The sequence below is a fragment of the Larus michahellis genome, chromosome 5, assembly GCF_964199755.1.
Source record: "Larus michahellis chromosome 5, bLarMic1.1, whole genome shotgun sequence".
Taxonomy (NCBI): Eukaryota; Metazoa; Chordata; class Aves; order Charadriiformes; family Laridae; genus Larus; species Larus michahellis.
The window spans coordinates 44226961-44248103 of record NC_133900.1 but is presented as its reverse complement, the minus strand read 5'-3'; the positions used below and the strand labels follow the sequence as shown (position 1 = coordinate 44248103).

General features: G+C 35.8%; 1 protein-coding gene across 1 annotated transcript in view; it reads left to right on the top strand.

The window, feature by feature from the left end:
- The window catches only part of SPOCK3 (SPARC (osteonectin), cwcv and kazal like domains proteoglycan 3), a 217119-nt gene that overhangs the window by 116377 nt on the left and 79599 nt on the right, over positions 1–21143 (top strand). The window contains exon 5 of the mRNA XM_074589830.1: positions 18365–18491. Coding sequence (XP_074445931.1) covers positions 18365–18491 — 127 coding nt within the window. The remainder of the gene's footprint in view (positions 1–18364; positions 18492–21143) is intronic.

Sequence of the window (21143 nt, the reverse complement as noted above, 5' to 3'; positions counted from 1 at the left end):
GCAGGTCTTACACCTGGGTCTATACAGGCTGGGGGATGCAGGGTTGAGAGCAGCAAGCAAGGACTTGGATGTACTGATGAATGAAAAAGCTGGATGTGAACAAGCAATGTGCGCTTGCAGCCCAGAAGGCTAACTGTATCCTGGCCTGCATCAAAAGAAGCATGGTCAGCAGGTCGAGGGAGGTGATTCTCCCCCTCTACTCTGCTCTTGTGAGAATCCCTCCTGGAGTACTGCATCCAGCTCTGGAGCCCTCAGCACAGGAAAGACATGGACCTGTTGGAGCAGGTCCAGAAGAGGGCCACGAAAGTGATCAGAGGGCTGGAGCACCTCTCCTATGAGGACAGGCTGAGAGAGCTGGGGTTGTTCAGCCTGGAGAAGAGAAGGCTGTGGGGAGACCTTATTGTGGCCTTTCAGTACCTAAAAGGGGCTTATAAGAAAGGTGGGGACAAATATTTCAGCAGGGCGTGTTGCGACAGGACAAGGGGTAATGGTTTTAAACTGGAAGAGGGTAGATTTAGATTGGATAAGGAAGAATTTTTTTACCACGAGGGTGGTGAAACACTGGAACAGGTTGCCTAGAGAAGTGGTAGATGCCCCACCACTGGAAGCCTTCAAGGTTAGGTTGGACAAGGCTCTGAGCAACCTGATCTAGTTGAAGATGTCCCTGCTGATTGCAGGGGTGTTGCACTAGATGACCTTTGAAGGTCCCTTCCAACACAAACCGTTCTATGATTCTATGAAATAATATCATATAATTTTTTTTTCTTTACTGTCTTTGATCAGGAAGTGTTGCCAGACTTATCAACAAGATTTTATACGTGGTATGCGACATGCATATATTAATCATGAATTCTAAAATAAGTATTGCCATATGATTGTTTGTCCAGCTGGCAATTGAATATATATTCAGTTTAAGCTTTCTTTCAGACAGGTGTATATGCACGTAGTTCAAATACCATATGAAGAGTGCATCTTGATAACAATAAGATCAGAAGAAACATGTAATTGTACCTCCTTATGTGGGTTTTGCTGAGCAAGACATAAAGGATGGTTAGGTTTTGGTTTGTTTTTTTTTCTAAATAGAACTGAACACAAGTGCAAAAGACACCAAACATTCCTGAAAAGCCTTGCAAATGGAAAAAACTTAAAAACTAATGTCTGTGACCATAATGAAGTTTTTATGGAAAGAACCCTGTAAAATGGAAGTCAAGATCATAAAAATGCTCTTAAGAGCCTCATTCTTTATCACCAAGTGTGCTGATTTATTTGTCTGTTGTGTTCAGCTGTTTACACCTGATTTACATTGATAATAGCAATATCTCAAGTCCAAATATGTCTGAGAAGTGTCCAAGTGTGCTTTGAACTTTACAGTAGATTCATGACCACAAGGTCTACAGTACAGTAGGATGGTCAGCCAAATACCCCGAATGTGGTCAGCAAGCTCCTTGTGATAATACATTGTTATGATTTATTTAATTATAATTAACTATAGCATTTTTCATTGAGAGCTACACTTTTGCCCTTGAGTGTGGTGGTGAGTGTTATGTTTTTGGTACTGCTGATGTTCTTTACACAACAAAGTTGTCTGCTAAAAATGAATTCAATAAAATGTATATGAATTTAGCAGCAGTGCTGATTGGACCATAGGCCTCTGTTGTTTTAAGTCTTCCTTAAGAAAGGGTAAAATTTCAAGAAAATGATTTAAATTCCTTTAGCGAGTCCAGAAATAACCAAGTTCAAAAATAAGAATTGATTATTAAATCTTGTTTGCAAAAAGTGCATTTACCAATGTTTGTATCATTATGAAAAATATGGGAATATGAATATGAAAAATATGGTAAAAAGTATTCTTGGTTTCGTATCTATAGTAAATCAGCTCTTGCTGAAGCTATAGAGGCATTTTTAAATATACAATTTGTAAATGAGTGGGGTGGAAGATTAGTTACTGAATATAAATTATAAGGTGTGAAGACAGTTTCATCTAAGTTCTGTGTAAATGGTAACTATATGTTCATGTTTCCTGCCAGCAGCCATATTCTTACAAGTGGTTCTGTGTGGGAAGAGGCATCACAGGAGTGAGACAACATCAGTACATACATTTCACATTCCTGACAAACAGTATAAGGATAGAGAGATTATCAATGTTATTCAAAATAACAAAAGATGATTTTATTCAAGTTTATGACATTGCTGTCTCATTCATCTGCTGTGGTATCACAACATTGTAGAAAAGTATGAGTAACCATTTTGTCACATAACAGCACTATTCCTGAACTATATTTGCTCATTTTAAGTAAAAAAAAAACAAAAACAAAACAAACAAAAAAACCCAACCAACCCACAAAACAATAAATTACTTGTTCCTCTTCTCCTTACCCCCAGTCCACTTCAGGCTGAAAAAACATCAGTTTTTTGTAGAGACTCTTCTTTACATATCTTCACTGCTGTGTGTCTTGGGTCATATCAGAATGCATTTGACTACTTCCAGTGCTGACAAGTGAAGCTGGTTTTAATGAAGTTGGAGGTTTTTGAACAGATTGGGCTGACCTTATAAAGCCAAGAATGACAAATATATTTGTCTCAGAGAATTAATAAACGTGAAATAGAAATCCTAAGAGAATGCTAAAACATTATTTCCTCAGGTGTTTCTACTGTTTTGTGTTTACCATTTTATTCTCTCACTGACTACCGTCAGAATAATGTGTAACACTCAGAACTCTGTTTCTTCTTGTACAAAGCTGAGTTTTACCACAGAGTTTAAATATGATGATCTTAGACTTTTCCTTATTCCACGACACAAAAATAAAACAGGTCTAAGATCATGCTGCTGGCAGTAGGCAGTCCCGAATATTGCCTGTTCTGACTATGCAATCTCATTTTTAAGCTTAAGCTAAAGATATGATTAGTGTTTTAGTATGTAATATATGGTAAAAGCATATCAATATTCATAACAACTTTAAAGTTAGTTGAGAGATTTTCAATCATTGGTGTATGTGGCGGGGGGAAAAAAACCCACAAAGAGAATAACTGGTGTTAATAAAAGTCCATAAAAATTGATAGGAAAAGACTCATAAGAATATCTTCTATTGATTTTTTTTGAATATACAGTTCACGTGTAGTGTACATAAAACACTGAAAAAAGGAATCTTCAATCTTATAGAACAACTTGTACAAATTTTATCACTATTTGTCACTTTATTTAAATGTAAAGCTGAATCTTGTAGATGTCTTGTGTATTCTGAGTTCTCACAGAACACAGGAAACGTCTGCCTTAGGCTAACAACATAAGTGGACACAAATCTAAAGAAGTTGTCTTGGGGGAAAAAAATAGGTAACCTTTCTAGGAGGGAAAAAAAAAGCCTTTATTTAACCCATAAGAAACAACAGGAAGGTATTAGAGCTGCCAAGCAGTGCTGAAATCTTTGGAGGAAGATGAATAGAGGATACTACTGGATTTTTAAGGAGTAAGAAGATTTGATCAGATACCTTACATGAATATATAAAAAAATGTGAAAAGGGGTTTTTGGTTGGTGTGGTTTTTGTTTTGTTTTGTTTCGTTTTTTTTCTCCTGAGGGGAGTTGCATCATCTCAGCATTTATGTTATGTCATTGCTGGGAGGGTGATGTGTTTTCCAGAATGTTACAAATGCTGTTCGTGAGAACGTACCATCATCTTGAAGTAATTTTACCATTGGTATATGTATATGAGAATACTTTCCAATAGATAAGAGATTAGTTTACTACGTGAAATCGATCTTTTTAAAAAAGTAAACAAACAGATGAGTTTTGGGAAAAAAATGAGCAAGGACAGAAAGAATGAAAAGCTTAAATGGTCAAGCTGTACTTTAACTCCTACACTACATCAGTCACTTTGCAGAAAGAATATATCTTTAGTTATCTTCTGTACTTACTATTCAGAAGGAAAAAAAGCATATTCTTTTGAAATTGATCATTAACTGATGTTTTCTACCTAAAAGCCTACCTGAAGAGTTCCATATAAAGTTTTGAAGAATGCAAATAAACTTTTTAAGTACTCAAAGAAATTAAAAGTTTTAGGCTGCCTGCTGGCCCTCAGATTCTAGTGATTGACACAGCAGACGTGTACGATTATAATATTAAAGGGCGAAAATGGAAATCCTTCTTTCAGATATTGATTACTGTGATGCTTATAAAGGGTCTGTCTTATTTTCTGTCTTCATTTTCAAGCAGACACTGTGACTGATCCCATGTGAAGGAAGAAACAGCTGGGAGCATGGGCAGCAAGGCTGCAACTTGCACTTGTTAGGCAATGAGAAAGATAGATTGTGTGAGGATCACTCTGTCTGCAGGGTTCTGAATGTGATGAGTGGAATATCAATCTACTTCTGTAATGGGGAAAAAACATTTTTGTGGCAGCCAGTGTTTTGAGCCAATAGGAAAATTATCTGTTTTCTAGTGAAAACCGTTCTGTAACTGTATGCAACATAACATACTAAATCTTGTAGGAGTAGCCATTCTAATAGTATTATTAATCAAAATATTGTCATTATTTGTCAACTTTGAGCTGTAGAAGTGATTACTAGTTATTTGATTATGTTTCATTTATTTTCTTTTTAATTTTTTATGTTTCAGTTGTTTTTCTTTACTCGGTTATTTTTTTATGAATCACAGGCATCAAGGTGCTTTCTGATGAGAACTATATCTGTAATTAGACTATCAAATGCAGGTAACAAAAAGCATCATATTATGCAAAACAGTTTCTGAATTAATAACTTTGACTTCTCTCTCAACAATAAATACATAATCATTAAAAAAATAAACCAATACCCCACCCTGCATTTTTGTAAATATGAAATATGCTGATACATAGGACTCAAATTTAAATGACACTAACCAAATCTGATTATTGCGCTTTGCTTATTATTAGGGAGTTTTTAGATTCCTGTTCAACAAACTATAAGAATGTAAGACTTCACGCAATCTTCTGGTTATTATATCTAGTTCTTAAAATTATTTTCATTTACTGAAGAGAACTGATCTCTTTTTTTAAAAAAAAGAGTATTCTTTATTAAATCATGTGTAAAAAGAAAAAGGAAATTATTTTAACTTCAGTGTTATCTGTATCTGAAAACATGTTGAAGAATCTCTTTGCTTTCTTTTGGAACACAAATTAATTTCATTGTTAAGTTTTTTTCCAATAACACTAATAGATAGTGAATATATTTATATTCAAAGAGATTTTGTGTCAGCCTTTTAGAGTTTACCTGTTTAATGTTCTGTCTTTGCGAAACAGAAAATGGTGGTTTGAGACCTGCTTAATAATTCTTTCAGCTTTATAAAATAAAAACAGTTTAGAGAAAAGGTGGTAACTCTAAGGAAAATGATTAAAAAATTGCATTATGACAAGGTCAAACACTTAGATTAGCATAGAAAGCACCTGTGAAAGACATTTGCATATCTTGGCAAGTGATCAAAAGGTGAAGTATAAGTTTGTAAGTTAACACACACTATTAAAAATCTTTCTAAAATAATACATTATTGCTTTACCAAAGTCGGATGTGTGTGTGTATGAATCTCAGTTTTATTTTTTAATGTTCCCTATATATTATGCTAACTAAAAAATATATAAAATTATTTAAGGCCTCAGTTCTGGAATCAGTTAAAATTGCGAGCATCCCATGTAGTCACTGGAGGTATTCAGACCTGCTTAACTTCATTACTGTCAATTTCCGCGGTGCTTGTGAAAGATGTAACCATTGATTATTAGTAAGAGATATCATGGATATGAAGATATTAAGATTTTACAGATTCAAAGATTAATAAAGCTATGTTTTTAAAATAGCGCTTAAATAACTGTGTAAGTTAGGAGATCCTGAGTTTCTCACTGTCTGTTCGGGTGAGTAAAAATGCAAATATTCACTGAAAGGAAAGAAGTCGTGTTTATATCAGTGTTTTTTATGAAGTGGAAGAAGCCCTCTGAACAATGTGAATTTAGAAAAATAGTAGGTGAGTTGATAAGCTTAAAAATTGTGAGGTTAGTATTGCCAAGGTAATTTTGCACCATCTACAATATGTGAAAATAATATCTAGCAAATGAAGCATCTGTATCATTTAAATGATAATATGCCATTTAATGACACTCCCAGAGAAGGTTTGGATGCCCCTTCTCTAGAAGTGTTCAAGGCCAGGCTGGATGGGGCTTTGAGCAGCCTGGTCTAGTGGGAGGTGTCCCTGTCTGTGGCAGGGGGGTTGGAACTAGATGATCTGTAAGGTCCCTTCCAAACCAAACCATTCTATGATTCTGTGTTTTCGTATAATTTCAAAATAATTGAAATACCTTTTTCCTTAACGTCACTGTTCTTTCCTCACCTGATTTTATTTTCTTTACCTTTATATACCTACAAAATATAACCTTCACAATGTTACATTAGAGAGGGGGAAAAAAATCAGCCCTTGGGTGAAATTTTGCTTTGCATACTGAATATACGCAAAGGTTTTATTATAGAAAAATTCTTTCGTGTGCAAAGGTCTTTTTATTTTTTGTAAGGCTTCTGAAAACAGTAATCCTTGAAAACTTCTAATAGTAGTTGTTCATATTATCATATGCATCATTAGTAACTCTTTCTTTTGGCCTCAGCTTTGCTGTATCATTTTATGATGCAGTTTTTCAGGAAACATTATTTGCTATGGTAATTTACCTCTATTAAACCCAGCAGATTTTTATAATGATTGCTAATCTAGGTGCCATCCCAGATCATTGTATTGGCTTTAGTTTTGTTCTGCACAGAACTAACAATTTAAGATAAGCAAATAACTATTAGAGAGATTGCCTTCTGCATTGTTGTATAAGATATCTAAAAGAGAAAAAGAATTTACCTCAAACTGTGTGGATGTTGCAGACTCTGGATTACAAAGCCTATGATTCTGTAGCAGTTTGTATTTCTGCAGTTTGATTTTACTTGGTTTTGGGGAATTGATTTTTTTGGGAATTATATTGCTGTAGCCCTTCTGGCTGCATTTGCCCCTGGGAACTTGGTGAAGAAGTAATTTTCACCATGAAAAGGGAGGGAAAAAAAGTGAAGACACAAGTTTGTGTATGTAATCTGCAGGAATCGTTGATCAGTATGGTTGGATGTGTGCATTGTGTCTTAGCAGGTTTCTGTGTGTCTGCCATCGAACTCTTTCTTCCTTTGTAGATTCACAAACCTTTCTTCAGTCTCTGTTGAGCCTAGAGAAAAAGTGAGGGACAAGAGAAAGTAGGACATGCTGTCACAAATTAGCTGGTGGTATTTTTTGTGTTGTGGGGAGGGCAATTTGGCCCTTAGAAAAATCAGTGATGCTGTAATTTACAAAGACATGAACTTGATAAATTCACATACCCATTGAAAATAAAAAATAATGAAAGAATAGGGGTAATTTTCCTGTGCTCTTCCATATTTCTGTGAGCTCTTCTTTCTTTTATTGGTATTATGGACTGGCTGATTTGGGGTGCAATGAAGCTAATAAAAAGAATGTTGTAATATTCTTTTGGAAAGATTTTTTTTTTTCTTCCTCAAAAAACATATGCTTAAAAGTGGAGGAAAAGAAGAAAAAACTGAAGGTTAAAACCAAAGCAGAAAAAATCCCATATGTCTACGTTAGTGTTTTGATTCAATTGGGAGTGTGCTACTGTGTGAAACTCTGATCATCTCATTTACCTTGCTTTGGTTTTAATAGTGGAGTGGCTCTCAGGGTGTATGAAATGGATTTATTTCCAATGGAAAAAAAACTGAGATGTGCTCCAGGATTCTACCTAATGTGTGCCAGCATGCCAGACTAGAGCGAGTTCAAAGTTAAAAAAAACTAAACAGAAAGCCAACCCATCACCCCCCTCTCCCCAGGAAGCATGGGTGTTAGGTTCTCAGCACCAGGTGTTTCACTCTGTGTGTGTGATATTGTGTTTGCTAATGCAGATACACCAGTTGTGTTCTTTGACAGAGTTCTGTGTTATTCTGTGATCCAAGGTCTATGTCTAATACTGCTGAATTAGCCCCAAAGTCCTTTATAATCTTTAGGAGTCATTCCCTTGTTGCTCTAGAAATATAGCATCCTGAACTGTAGTTGTGATACGTGAAGCCTAATGCAACAGACTAGAACTATCACCCACTGGAAGTCATTAGGACTCATCTCACTGAATTCAACAGGAGCAGGAGTTTATCTACAATCTTTAAATCCTAACCTACACACAACTGACATAAATTATAAATGTTGCATCTTAATTTTGCTTGATGACAATTCAGTGACCATTGTACTGCAGAAGTTATAAAATGTGAGATTTGGATTTGATTATGTCAGTTTTGAAGGATGTAGGAAATTAGCAGGTCTCCCAGAATATATTGGGGTTTTTGTCTTGTTATATTGCATATATCTATTAAGAATGATCTTTGCTAAGTAGTGATTGGTGATAAGAGGATTTCTCAGTGTGGCCTCTAGATGGCACAGTGATTTGGACGTCCTGTATCATTCCTATGATGTCAAATGGATGCCTGCTAAGGAAATAGTCTGTAGAGAAATGAGATCCTTTACTGTAAAAAAAAAAAAATTAAAAGAAAATAAAAATCTGGTGTTTCTTATTGTTTTGTTGAAAGAAATTACAGCTGCCAACATCAAAAGAACTGAAAAATATATGTATAAATTAGAGATCAATCAATACATAGTTTAACTGTTTCCTAGAGGCAGTGGGTTTTTGTATACATTATAGAAGAATTTGTCACATCTCATGTTGGAGGCCGAAATAACTATACTGAAGAGCCAAATCAGTCTTCTGGTGAATCACTCTGCCATGTGCAAGTGCCTGTGTTCTTTACTTCTGAACCTACGGTTGTAATCTTCCCTCTCTGGACCACTTTGCTCAAGCAATTTTTGAAGTGCACAAAGGCTCTGTAAGCAGGATACATGCTACTGAAAAGTACAAAATTAGTTAACATCAAATAGACACAATATATAGCTAAGACTAATTTGCTGTCAGGCTAAATGTGAAGGTGCTTTCCACCTCTTGCAAGATACCCAATGAGTCCTTGTTGGCAAGACAGTTCAATCAGGTATAATAAGTGTTGACTTCCACTTCTCCTTGAAATGGGCTGATCCTCAGTTTAAACTGAGGATCAGTTTAAACTTCTGATTCTGTTCTTTCCTTTTATGATTTTATAACTTTTCGTACCTGTGGCTTGTTTTCCCCCCACCCCGACTGACCTTATCTCAACAATCTTAGTTCTATCTGCAGCTTTACCTTTCTTATATTGCATGGTTCCACTCTACATAATTTCTAATAGCTCTTTCTCACAATTTAGTAGTTTCCTCAGAAGTTTGATCCAAGGTTATTCAGCCATGCCATATCAAAACCTCAGTCCTTAGGAGGAAAGCTAGGAAGTTAGCTGTGAGTTAGCTCTGTGAAATATGTGTCGTTCTTCCTTATTCTGATGGTCCGAATTGCAGATACTCGTGGAGTGATGGAGTGTGCTTTGGTGCACCATTGACCCGCATGTCCAGATTTCCTTCTTAGAGACAGTGAGAAGATGGTTTATGCTCAACTCTTACCCTTAGTGGGTGAATCTGAAGTTTTGACAGCTTCTGTGGCTCAGGACTTGTAAGTGGGATTTGTGACGGTGGCAGGAATAAAAGGCAAAAAGTTATCAAAAAGCTTACAGAAGTCATACAGAAAATGACTTAAATCTGTGACTTTATTATTTAAACAAACAAAAACCCCTGGACTCTGCTGTCCTCTGACCCAAGTATCCACTAAGTAGTTCAGCATGTATTCTGAAGCCATAAAAATGAGGATGAAGGATGTCTCAAGTATCACTAGGTGAGAATATGGGTTTGATCTTGTGCAGATTTCAAGGAATTCAACATTTCTGGTGTTGAAATATTATAATAACATCTATAATAGTGATACTCTATGTGAAGATGCAGTCTTGTTCCTTATCTTCAGCAATACTTCATGCCAATTCGTACAAACAAAAAAAGTTATGGTTGTGTTTAAAGTGTGAAGTATTCAAAATGGTAAATACTCCTTTGTTTAATAGTCTCATAATTTGAATGTTGTTCATGCTTATGGGCCTCACTTGTTTTTATTGACGTAATGTTACGTATTTGCTAGTTTAAACAGAGAATGTAATAGAGTTATTACAGATATTAAAGGTCAGTTCACATCTCTGTCTTTAGAAAAGTTTGAGTGTAGTAGTTTCTGTGACAGAAAATAAAGTCTGTGAATGCTTTCCACGTCTCCAGTATTTACCAAGCAAAATCATCTTCAGATATGTGACCATTAAATATATAGGAAATACATATATGTGACCATTAAATATATAGGAAATGCATGGAACTATGTCAGATCATTTCATACAAATGCAGTATGCATATCCATAAATAATGCTGGACTTGAGTGGAAATTTATTGTATTTCTGACTTTACAATGTATATAAATTCCTGAGTTAGATAATGTGTTAGATAATAATGGACAAATCATGCTGTCTAGAACTGGGATTCCAGAGTGTGCTGTCTGTGTAGTCTGGGGGTCTATGCTGGAAGGAGAAGTGAAAAACGGGAGGAGTGTGAAGAATGTGCTTGTTTTTGCAATGTAGATTTTACTAATTTTCCTAGGGTGTTAAGGAATAATGTTAGCTGGGAAGAAAGGGAATTTATATTTGCAGAGGGAAGAGAGAAGAATTCTGATGCAGTTACTTGCTCTCTCTTCCAGCGCACAACCATCTTCTTAATCCTTTAACAAGTCTGTCGTTGCGTCCAGGCAATATTTGAACATCCTTTTTCTGTCTTTGATGTATAACTAAAACAGAAGTTTTTAATGAGAACTTTTTAAGGAATAGCTACAGCTGGGAGGGAGGACTCTGAGATGTTGAGCTTAAAAGAGCTCCTGCCTCTTACAATTTTGAAAGAATAGTTGGAACCTTTTCTACAGAGGTCAACTTTTCCTTCAGATTTCAATAGAGTTCTCTTACCATGGACTAGCTTTTTTACACCACATGTACATAATTGACTACCAGCTGGAAGTTAGGTGCCTTCGTAAAAATACCTTCGATTACTTTTTGTTTTTGTGAAGTCTAAATCTCTGTGCCAGGTTTTCTTTCCCTTTATTTGCCCATTGTCTGCCGATTGCCTACACTGAGTGTCTTTTTTTTTTTTTTCTTTCTTCATTTAGGTAATTTGTATCTTCTTTATAATTTTTTTGTAGCTGTATGTCTCCTAAAGATGTTACTGACCTTATAGCAGTTCTGATCAGAAAACTATGGTAACATGTAATGATTTTGACTCAAGCTTTCTTTGATGTTGTTCCTTCTTTGTAAGCTATATTTTAAGCGTGTTAGAAAAATATGTGCTAATCAGTGCCAAACCATGTAAATTACAAGTGTAGCAATTTGAGAGGTCCTAGAGAAACCTTCAGTCTACTTTGTGCTGATAACCTTTTTTTAAAAAAAAAAAATCATACAGTATTGATATCTCTAATAGGCACTTTAACATCTCAGCTTTTCACCACCTCCTCCCCTCGTGATATACATAGTAATTTCAAACAAATTACTCCTTGAAATGCCTGTATCATTTGCCAACCTAATGGAAAAGAAAGTTGGTGTGAGCACGGCATTCAGCTGTTCGTATATTAGGTCCCTTTTACCTCTCAAGCAACTCCAGGTAAGTTAGATGGTGAGAAAACTCATTTCTGCGTTGCTGTGCATTCTTTGCTTTTCTGTCTCATTAAAATGCTATGCTAGCTAACTTCACGCAAAATGAAGCAAATAATATTCCAGGAAATTTCTGCAGCATTACTTAAAACTGTTTTTCTTAAAAATACATAAGGCTGTTTTGTTTTGATTTTAGTTTATTATATAGGCATTTATAATAAAATACTGATTGTTTTGCTTGGCAAAAGGTGGCCAAGTGGTACTGAAAATAATGGAGCTGTATGACAAGAAAGCAAGAAACTACCTTAAAGAATAAACTTATTTTTTAATAATACATGTAGGTGGAAGGAGTTAGTAAGAATGTTTATCTTTAATATATCTACTTGTGTTCCTTCTCAGGTGCAAATGAGTAAATATAATTTGCTTTTTACATGCACAGAAATATTATTCTAAATTCTGACATAGTACTGACTAGGTATGCTTAGTGATCGTGACAAAAATGATGGATCATACATAATTTTCTAATCTAATGTCTTGAGTGCAGATGCTGGGGAAAAATAATAGCTTAATTTATATAATCTCACGTGCACCTGCGAAATATTATGATGGTCCATCAATAAATACAAACATCTTGCCAACACTATTAATTTACAGTTGCTAAAATGTATTGTATTTTGATTCCCATATTAACTTTATTAACCTTTGCATTATTTGTCTTTGATTTATTCAGTTATTATTAGTTTCTTAAGACAGATTTGTTAGGAATAGTGCAAAACAACACAGTAAGTCAAAATAATGTAGACACACACTCACAGAGACTGGCAATAATGTCTTGCTTTCACCTGACATTTGAAAGAAACATCTCAATAATACCTTGACTGCTATAGTTTTCTTCCAGGATGCTTCCACATGAAAAAGGAACCTTGAAGGAAATCCAGTCAATTCTAATGAAAGCAAATTAGATTTTGCGATACAAGTGTTTTTTTTCTGATTATATTAATCTGACACAGCCTGATTGTGTCCCCCAAAGGCCATGGCAAAACATAATCAGGCAGCCTCTAAATTGGAATGATTCTATAATCTCTTAAAAATGCAAATGTAGTTATCGGAGAGGAATTACAAGAGTTCTTTGAAAGATTAGGTTTTTAGTAAGTCAGATTTGTTTCTGTCAGTCTGTATCCGAAGACCTGAGTTTGAAGATTCTCAAATCTTAACTATAAAATATAATTTTTTCAAGTGAATTGGGCACTCGTGCATTTTATAGATCTTATTAAATAAGTCATGTTGCCAAAGAGTTGCTTGCAGCTAAATTTTCAATGGGTTACATTAAGCATTCTCAAAGTATTTGCAGGCACGATCACTGTGTATACAGGAAGGTTAAGTTTATGTATGCAAACAGGTACATAGGCTACAGTAATTGGGCAGATTGGCTAATTATGTTTCTAGGCATGCAGTTGTATATGCAGTCTAAAAGCATATGCACAATTTGGTGTATGCAAATTAATGCAATCACAAGCGTTGCTGGTAAATTAAACCCGTATATTTAATTTTACCCTTTAGGTGTCAACAATGTCAGATAAGGCAGAGGTGGTGTATTCAGTAATGGTTATTTTATTACTAGACAGATCCCAAAGCCCTTCTCAGGTCATTTAGAAGTATAAAATTTGTCAGTGGAAGAGGTTGACTTTTACATGGCATCATATATTTATTGTGGCAAAATACTAACAAGTGCAACAACATTTACAGTGATTGCAGTGGAATTACAAAAATGGCAGAATTTTAGTAACTGCAGGTTGCAGTGATCTGGGTTTTCTTCTTGCATATCGAATCAAAAAAATAGAAAGAAGAGAAAAAAAGTGATTTCTTATAGTGAAGTGAGCAATTTGTTTACTAATTGTTCTCCTGCCTAATATTTTAAAATGTAAAAACATGTTGTTTTATCTGTATATATTAAATGATAATAAATTATTTATATTGTAGTTAATCAGTCTTTCTGTATCTTCATGATGTTGTGGACACAAACCAAATTCAAGATGTTTTATATCATCATAGTAGTTTCTCACTTATTTTTATTTCGATAGTTTGTATGTACACTCATTGCTTAGCTGTAAAAAAAAAAAAAAAAAAAAAGGTAAAAAACCAAAACCACACCACCTGCTAACAAAGAAGTAGTCAATAGGAACAAATCTGATGCAATTAAGTAACGGTGAAAGGAAATGTTTGTGTACATAACTAAAAGGCATTACTAATATATTTTATGAAATGCACTTATCTACCGTAACTAGTATTAAAAATGTTTTAATTGACTTTTCATATTTGCCTGTCATCTCAGTGCCTGACAATCAAAAAATTGCTGTTCGGCAGCTCTGATAATACAGAATCTAGTTTCTGCATCATGGTGCTAAAGCTTCTGAACAGATGTCCATCCAAAGCATTTCCATGACCAGGTATCTCTGGATTGATACTTTGAAAATATCATTATTTATAATTCGTTTATCATTATAAGTTCCATTCCAAGTTTGGAAAATACAGATATTTCTGTTCTGTAGAAAATTATTATCAGTTATATAGAAACCCAGATTTTGAGAAGAGTGATCTGCTGAAGGTCTCGGGTGAGTTCTCTGTGTAACAGGGAACTTGACTCTCTTCACCCTCAATGAGGGCCCTAGGACAGCCTGCATTTAAAAGCCTAACAGAGCAGAGGTTAGTTGAGAGAAGGTAATCTATCTGACTACATAAAATATTTTCCATTTTCCTCATACCTCTCCCCTGGTTGTCAGAGACCTCTGATTTCCGTGTCATGATCTTGTTCTAGTGTCCACCGCCCTTGTGGTCCTTACTGAGACACATCATTCTCTTTTCCGTCCTTTAAGTGATTTTACTTCTCTGTTTTCCTCCATCTAAAAGGGCTTTATTTTTTTTTTCCCCCCCCTCTATCTTTTCTTGTCTTTAAACTTTATTGAGGGCATGTACAAGGGTGCAGATATGCTAAAACCCTGTAGTCACCACTAGTCCTTTCTTTGACATGTTTTAAGCATCTACACCAACAGTCCCTGTGTGTCTCAGAAATCCTGCTTCCAGTTTCTGATTTTTGCTGATATCAATGAGGTTCTCCCTGTTGATGTCTGGAAATTTTGCAATTGATTTATGCAGCGTTTTAAAGTCACTGTATCTCAGATAAACAGAAATTGCATCAGGTTGGTAGTTGAGATTCTGGTCCTGTCAGTAACCTCAAGCTACTGGGGCACTTCTGGAAAATCGTGAGCTATAAAAGTAACTAGAAGTAAGAGAAAGACGCAGCCATCTAAATAATCTAATTACACTGGAGCTCATGTGGATGATTGGAAAAATCTGTCAAGTGAGAGGAGCAGCAATAGTCACATTATTACTATATATTATTATATGCAGTGATCATGCACTGATGGAGTTTACAGTCCTGAGGGACATGGGTCAGGTGAAGAGTAAAGTCAGGACCCTGAATTTTAGAAAAAGAAACTTCCATCCTTTCAAGGAGTTAGTCAATAGTACCCGCTGGAAAACTGCCCTCAGGGACAAGGGAGCAGAAAAGACCTGGCAGATCTTTTAAGGACAAGTGCAAGAGCTCTTGATCACCAGCTGTAAGTAATCAGGAAAGGAAGGCAAGAGACCGGTGTGGCTGAGTTGAGACATACTGGTCAAACTAAAGGGAAAGAAGGAAATGCACAGGCAGTGGAAGCAGGGACAGGTATCCTGGGAAGGGTATAGGGATGCTGCCTAGTTGTGTAGGGGTGAGGTCAGGAAGGCCAAGGTGCAGCTGGAGCTGAACTTGGCAAGGGATGCAAAGAATAATAAGAAGGGCTTCTACAGGTATGTCAGCCAGAAAAGGAAGGTCAAAGAAAGCGTACCCCCTCTGATAAGCAAGACTGACAAACTGTAACAATGGACAAGGAGAAGGCTGAGGTACTCAAAAACATTTGGAGGAATTGGTTAGATGGTCACATCCAGAGGGTAGGGGTCAACGGCTCGATGTCCCTCAGGGGTCCATATTGGGAACAATACTGTTCAATATCTTCATTAATGACAGACAGTGGGATTGAGTGCACCCACAGCAAGCTTGCAGATGACACCAAGCTGAGTGGTGTGGTTGACACACCTGAGGGACGAGATGCCATCCAGAGGGACCTGGACAAGCTCAAGAAGTGGGCCCATGCAAACCTCATGAAAAAGGGCAAGTGCAGGATCCTGCACCTGGGTTGGGGCAACCCTGGTAGCAATACAAGCTGGGGGACAAAGGGGTTGAGAGCAGCCATGCGGAGAAGGACTTGGGGGTACTGATGGATGAAAAGCTGTACATGAGCAAGTAATGTGTGTTCAGAGCCCAGAAAGCCAACCGTGTCCTGGGCTGCCAGCAGGTCGAGGGAGATGATTCTCCCCCTCTACTCTGCTCTCGTGAGACCCCACCTGGAGTACTGCTTGAGCCCTCAGCACAGGAAAGACATGGACCTGTTGGAGCAGGTCCAGAAGAGGGCCACGAAAGTGATCAGAGGGCTGGAGCACCTCTCCTATGAGGACAGGCTGAGAGAGCTGGGGTTGTTCAGCCTGGAGAAGAGAAGGCTGTGGGGAGACCTTATTGTGGCCTTTCAGTACCTAAAGGGGGCTTATAAGAAAGGTGGGGACAAATATTTCAGCAGGGCGTGTTGCGACAGGACAAGGGGTAATGGTTTTAAACTGGAAGAGGGTAGATTTAGATTGGATAAGGAAGAATTTTTTTACCACGAGGGTGGTGAAACACTGGAACAGGTTGCCTAGAGAAGTGGTAGATGCCCCACCACTGGAAGCCTTCAAGGTTAGGTTGGACAAGGCTCTGAGCAACCTGATCTAGTTGAAGATGTCCCTGCTGATTGAAGGTCATCTAGTCCAACACTCCTGCAAAGGTCCCTTCCAACCCAAACTATGATTCTATGTAAGCAAAGATACAGATTCTACATAAGCGAAGATACAAGAAAAGCAACTTTGCTTTTCTTTACCATAGTAGCAATGAAATTGTTTGTACTTAGTCTACAGATCATGCAACTCAGCAGAAAGGATTGCTATTTATTACCAATTAGAGTGCTATGTTTGAATTGTTTCCTTGTTTTTATACTTCCTGATGGACACAAAAACTTCCTGTATGGGTGTTTCACCACTCATTGTGTTACATGTAATTGAAGCTATTACTGTTTTTTTTCAGTAGTAACTGATAATTTCTGTGTACAACACTTCAGATTCCTGTTTACACTGTAAAAATCTTGTGCAGTTCAAAATTTTGCCACACAGCATAATCTGAACTTAAACTTCTATAACTTACAAGATTTTTTTTCTTCTTAAAGACCACACTTATAACTAAAATTATGAACAGCATAAAACTATTAGCATAGGTGAGAAACTGGGTTTTAGTTTTGATCACCAGTTTACTGTTATGTGTGTACTTTTAGCCTTTTACTCTGTACATCATAAAATCGGAGGGTGAGGAGTTTATTTTCTCTAATTTCATTTCTTTTTATTACTCCAGGAAAGTATTTCTCAAACAGTGATTCATGACTAATTAGCAAAATAGTTCTTGATTTTCTGTAGGTGAGCCAAGCTGAAAGAGTTTTGCTCCATTAAAGATTTGATTTGAGTTTTTTTATTTTCTACTTGAGTGTGTCCGGATATGTCATTGCTGTATTCTAAGCATAATCATTTTTAGATTCGTCAATAAGATTCCAAGCAGAAAACACAATATAAAAATAATGCTTTATTGTTCTATTTTCTTATTTATATGGAAGCCATTTAATATGTAAACATATTGTAGGTTAGTCTATGAATCGGGCAACTCTGATAAAACAGCTGTTTCAGGATACAATGGCTGCTAAATGCTTTCATAGTTGCAAAAAGCAATTGGAAAAAATCATGAATAAAAATTAATTCAAAGCTACAAAGAGAAAATATGTTTGTCTGGGGATGGCCATATGCCACAAATTACTGAAAGCTAGGAGAGTATTCTGTGGAAGCATCAGTAACTAATTTTAGACTTTTAGTGTGACCAGGCGTAGCTTTTTTCTGGGTTAAAATGATCCATCTAGCTGTATCTATCTGTTTGTATAAGCATACACATATACGCTTATACAGATCAATTTGTGCTCCAGTGGGTTACCCTTTTTTTTTTTTCCCTTTGAACTTTACATTGGGTGCTAGAGTCTGAATTTTCTGCAATGTAAGGTGTGAAAGGCAATGGTTAAAGTGGGGCAAAGAGTACTCTGAAGGACTACCTACTTGTTTCTATGGAAGTATTTATGATACAATTTTCTAATACTTAAATGTTACCTCCTAAAACACCAGTATTAATATAACAGCTCCATTCATAGTATTTAATAACAAAAAAAAAAGTAAATGCCACACAAGTCAGACATCTTTCACTGATCAATAAGTGTAAAAGTCACCAAAGCATCATCTTAATCATCTTTTCTACTAAGGTGTCTTAGAAAGTGAAGTAATTTGCAGGTATCGAGTATCACTACAATGAGTAATGTACAAAGGTGACCGAGTATCTACTACCGAAGACAGCTACCGTGGCAGCTCTTTACTTAGAAGAAAACTTTATGGCTGAAATTATGTATGGTTTACTGTTTGTAAAGGCTCATTAAAATACCCTGAATATGTTCTATTTTTACTACTGCTTATCAGAATTACATACTTTTTGTTTACTTACAGTATGAAAGAGGCTGGTTTAGGCCATAAACAGTGGAGGGGTGGTCCCATTTCATCAAACTGCAAGCAGTGTCCAGTAGTTTATACCAGTCCTGTTTGTGGATCAGATGGTCACACATATTCTTCTCAGGTAAGAATTAAATAAAGAACTAAGTTATTCTTTCATTGTTCCAGTCAATTCCAGCTATTGGAAAATAAAATACTGTATTGTAACACAAATCAACATTTATTTGTTTTGACTAAAATATATATTACAGACTGCAATCTACAGCAATTCTAGTATATTGTAAGACCAAAAAGAAAGCAAAATGGTAGCAAATCCTAAGCAGCATGAAACAGTAGTGCTCCACAATATAACAGAGCTCCAGATTAAGTCTGTCTACCACAGACACTAACACAGAGTTTTGAGTAAGGAAAAAACGTTTTTCCTCATGTAGGGTATGATAAACATGTTAAGTCAGATATTCCAGTTGACTGTTGAGGGGAAGCTTCACGTTTGAAATACCTAGGCATAAATTTAATGTACCCAGATAAAAAAGTGTCATAACGTGAATAATTGTTCCATATCTTTCCTTCTTGCAACAGCATTTTATGTATTTTAAGGCGATAGTCAAATCTTCCTTCTGTATTCCTAAACCCTCCTGTCTTTTCTGTCATACTTATTTGGAGACAGAATAGTAACATAAAAATGCTACTGCCAGTTTATTCTGTCTTTTTTGGAGAAAAGCTTTTATGGTGGTAATGCTGAAGTCCAGAAACCATGGGGCTGCATTAGTACAGTGCTCAGGTGGAACTTGGGAGATGGAGGGACTTCATAATGCTGAAAATGAATCAATTTGTTTAGCATCCTCTCTTAAAACTTTTGTTAGAAGAATTTTCAGCCAGTATTAACAACTGAATCCTCTCTAGGAGAAAGAAATGTGTGCTCTTGATGAACCCATTTTCATCATAAATGGCATGCAATTCAGTAGTGCAAGAGGAGCTACTGTATTCTGTCATTATGACTCCATGTCCTTCCACTAACAAAATGTTTGTAATAGTTGATGGTATCCAGTATTCCAAGAGAAATATGGTAGTAATAATAATAATAATGATGATGATTGTTCTAGATTAGATTGGCAGAAATGCAGAAGCTCTGTGTTTGTTACTTATAAAGAAAAAAATTTCCATATCGCATTTTAAGCAAAATATTTTTAGGATATTTCCCAGTATTTAACGATTTTAAAGTATGTGCGGTATTGAATTTTCTTCTTTTTTTTACTGTAATCATACACTATATCTGAATTTTACAAAAAAGGATTAGAATTTCCAGGAGTGACTGGCTATTGGATTGAACACTTAGTATCCTCTCCAAGGATATTTTCCTCTAGATAAAATAAAAATATCAGAATATAATTGGTGCTTTCTCAACCTTGACAATTCTTATGCTTTTATCCTAACTCTTACATTAGAAAATGCTTTTCTTACAAACTGAATATTTAGTCATAGGGAACTGGTCAAGAATCTTAATTCTTCTTTTAAAAAAAAAAAAAAAATTAAAAAATTTCTTACTCTTACACTAAGATATCTGAGGCCCTACACATGAATTGAACTCTTTGGCTGAGCAGAAAAATAATTCCTTTCCAGTGATGATATGACTTAAAGTTTTAATTTAGGTATTTGAAAATACTCTTTATTTTTATTCACAGTAATCTCCTGTCTGTGATTTATCAAGAGCTTGAAATGTGCTTGCATCTTACTAGACATTAAATGGTACTGCCATTTAGCATTTCTTTTGCTATGCCATGTGAAGTTTCAGTCAGTCTTTAAGCCTCAAGCCCAACCTGCACGTAGATATAAAACAGACGGTAGTCTCTACAATTTTGTAATTTAAGTAGACAAGGTAGATAATTTGATATAGGTATATATTGATTTACTTTATCCATTACAGTTTCTCCCTACGTTCTTCATGATATGTAGTATAAACATCACAGCCAGTTTTAACCTTATTGCTTATTTCCTATTTTATCACATAGGAATGCTGTATTCTAAATAGTCCTATAGGCAGAAGTGACATTATGGCCTTTCAGAAGTCTATAAATAATGATGAGATGCAGATATCTTTACAGCAGTTCATGTGTTAAAGATGAGGCTGTGTTTCTCAGAATGATGAGAAATGAGTGGATTAAATAGATATACTCTGCTTCCATACCAGTGCATTACCAGAGATGCAGTAAGTGCAATAGTATGTATTATCCAACTTCTATGTCTCTTACATGCATTTAATGCAGAAGTAATGCTAAAAATGCTAAAAAAAAAGTTAATGTGCACAGATGATCTGTATTAGCCTATAAATATTTATTTTTATTTCTTTTCAATGATGTTATGCTTTCATATTCCATGGCGCAGTTGCATCAAAATAGAGGTCCTTGCAAGGTTATTTCAGAAGCAGTTGTTCTGAAAATTGACACAAAGACGAATATTTGTGTTCCTTTACTCCAGGCAAAGTTTAGTTCCATTGTGTCATCAAGCTCCAGTAGGAGTTTATATAGCAATTTTCTTGTATTTAGAATGCATTTATCAATGACTGTGGCAAATTGTATAATACATTTTCTGAAAATAAATAAGTCAGTAAATAGTAATAGCATGGTAGAATACAACCAGGCAGCTGGCAGTTATTGGGTGGACGCTACTTTGTGAGTATGCCCTCCCTTTTCAGGCCAAGCCCATGCAAATGTTTGTATTAAATCACGTAACTATAGATATTTCATACATGTTTTTTGCTTTTTTTAAAAAAAAAGAT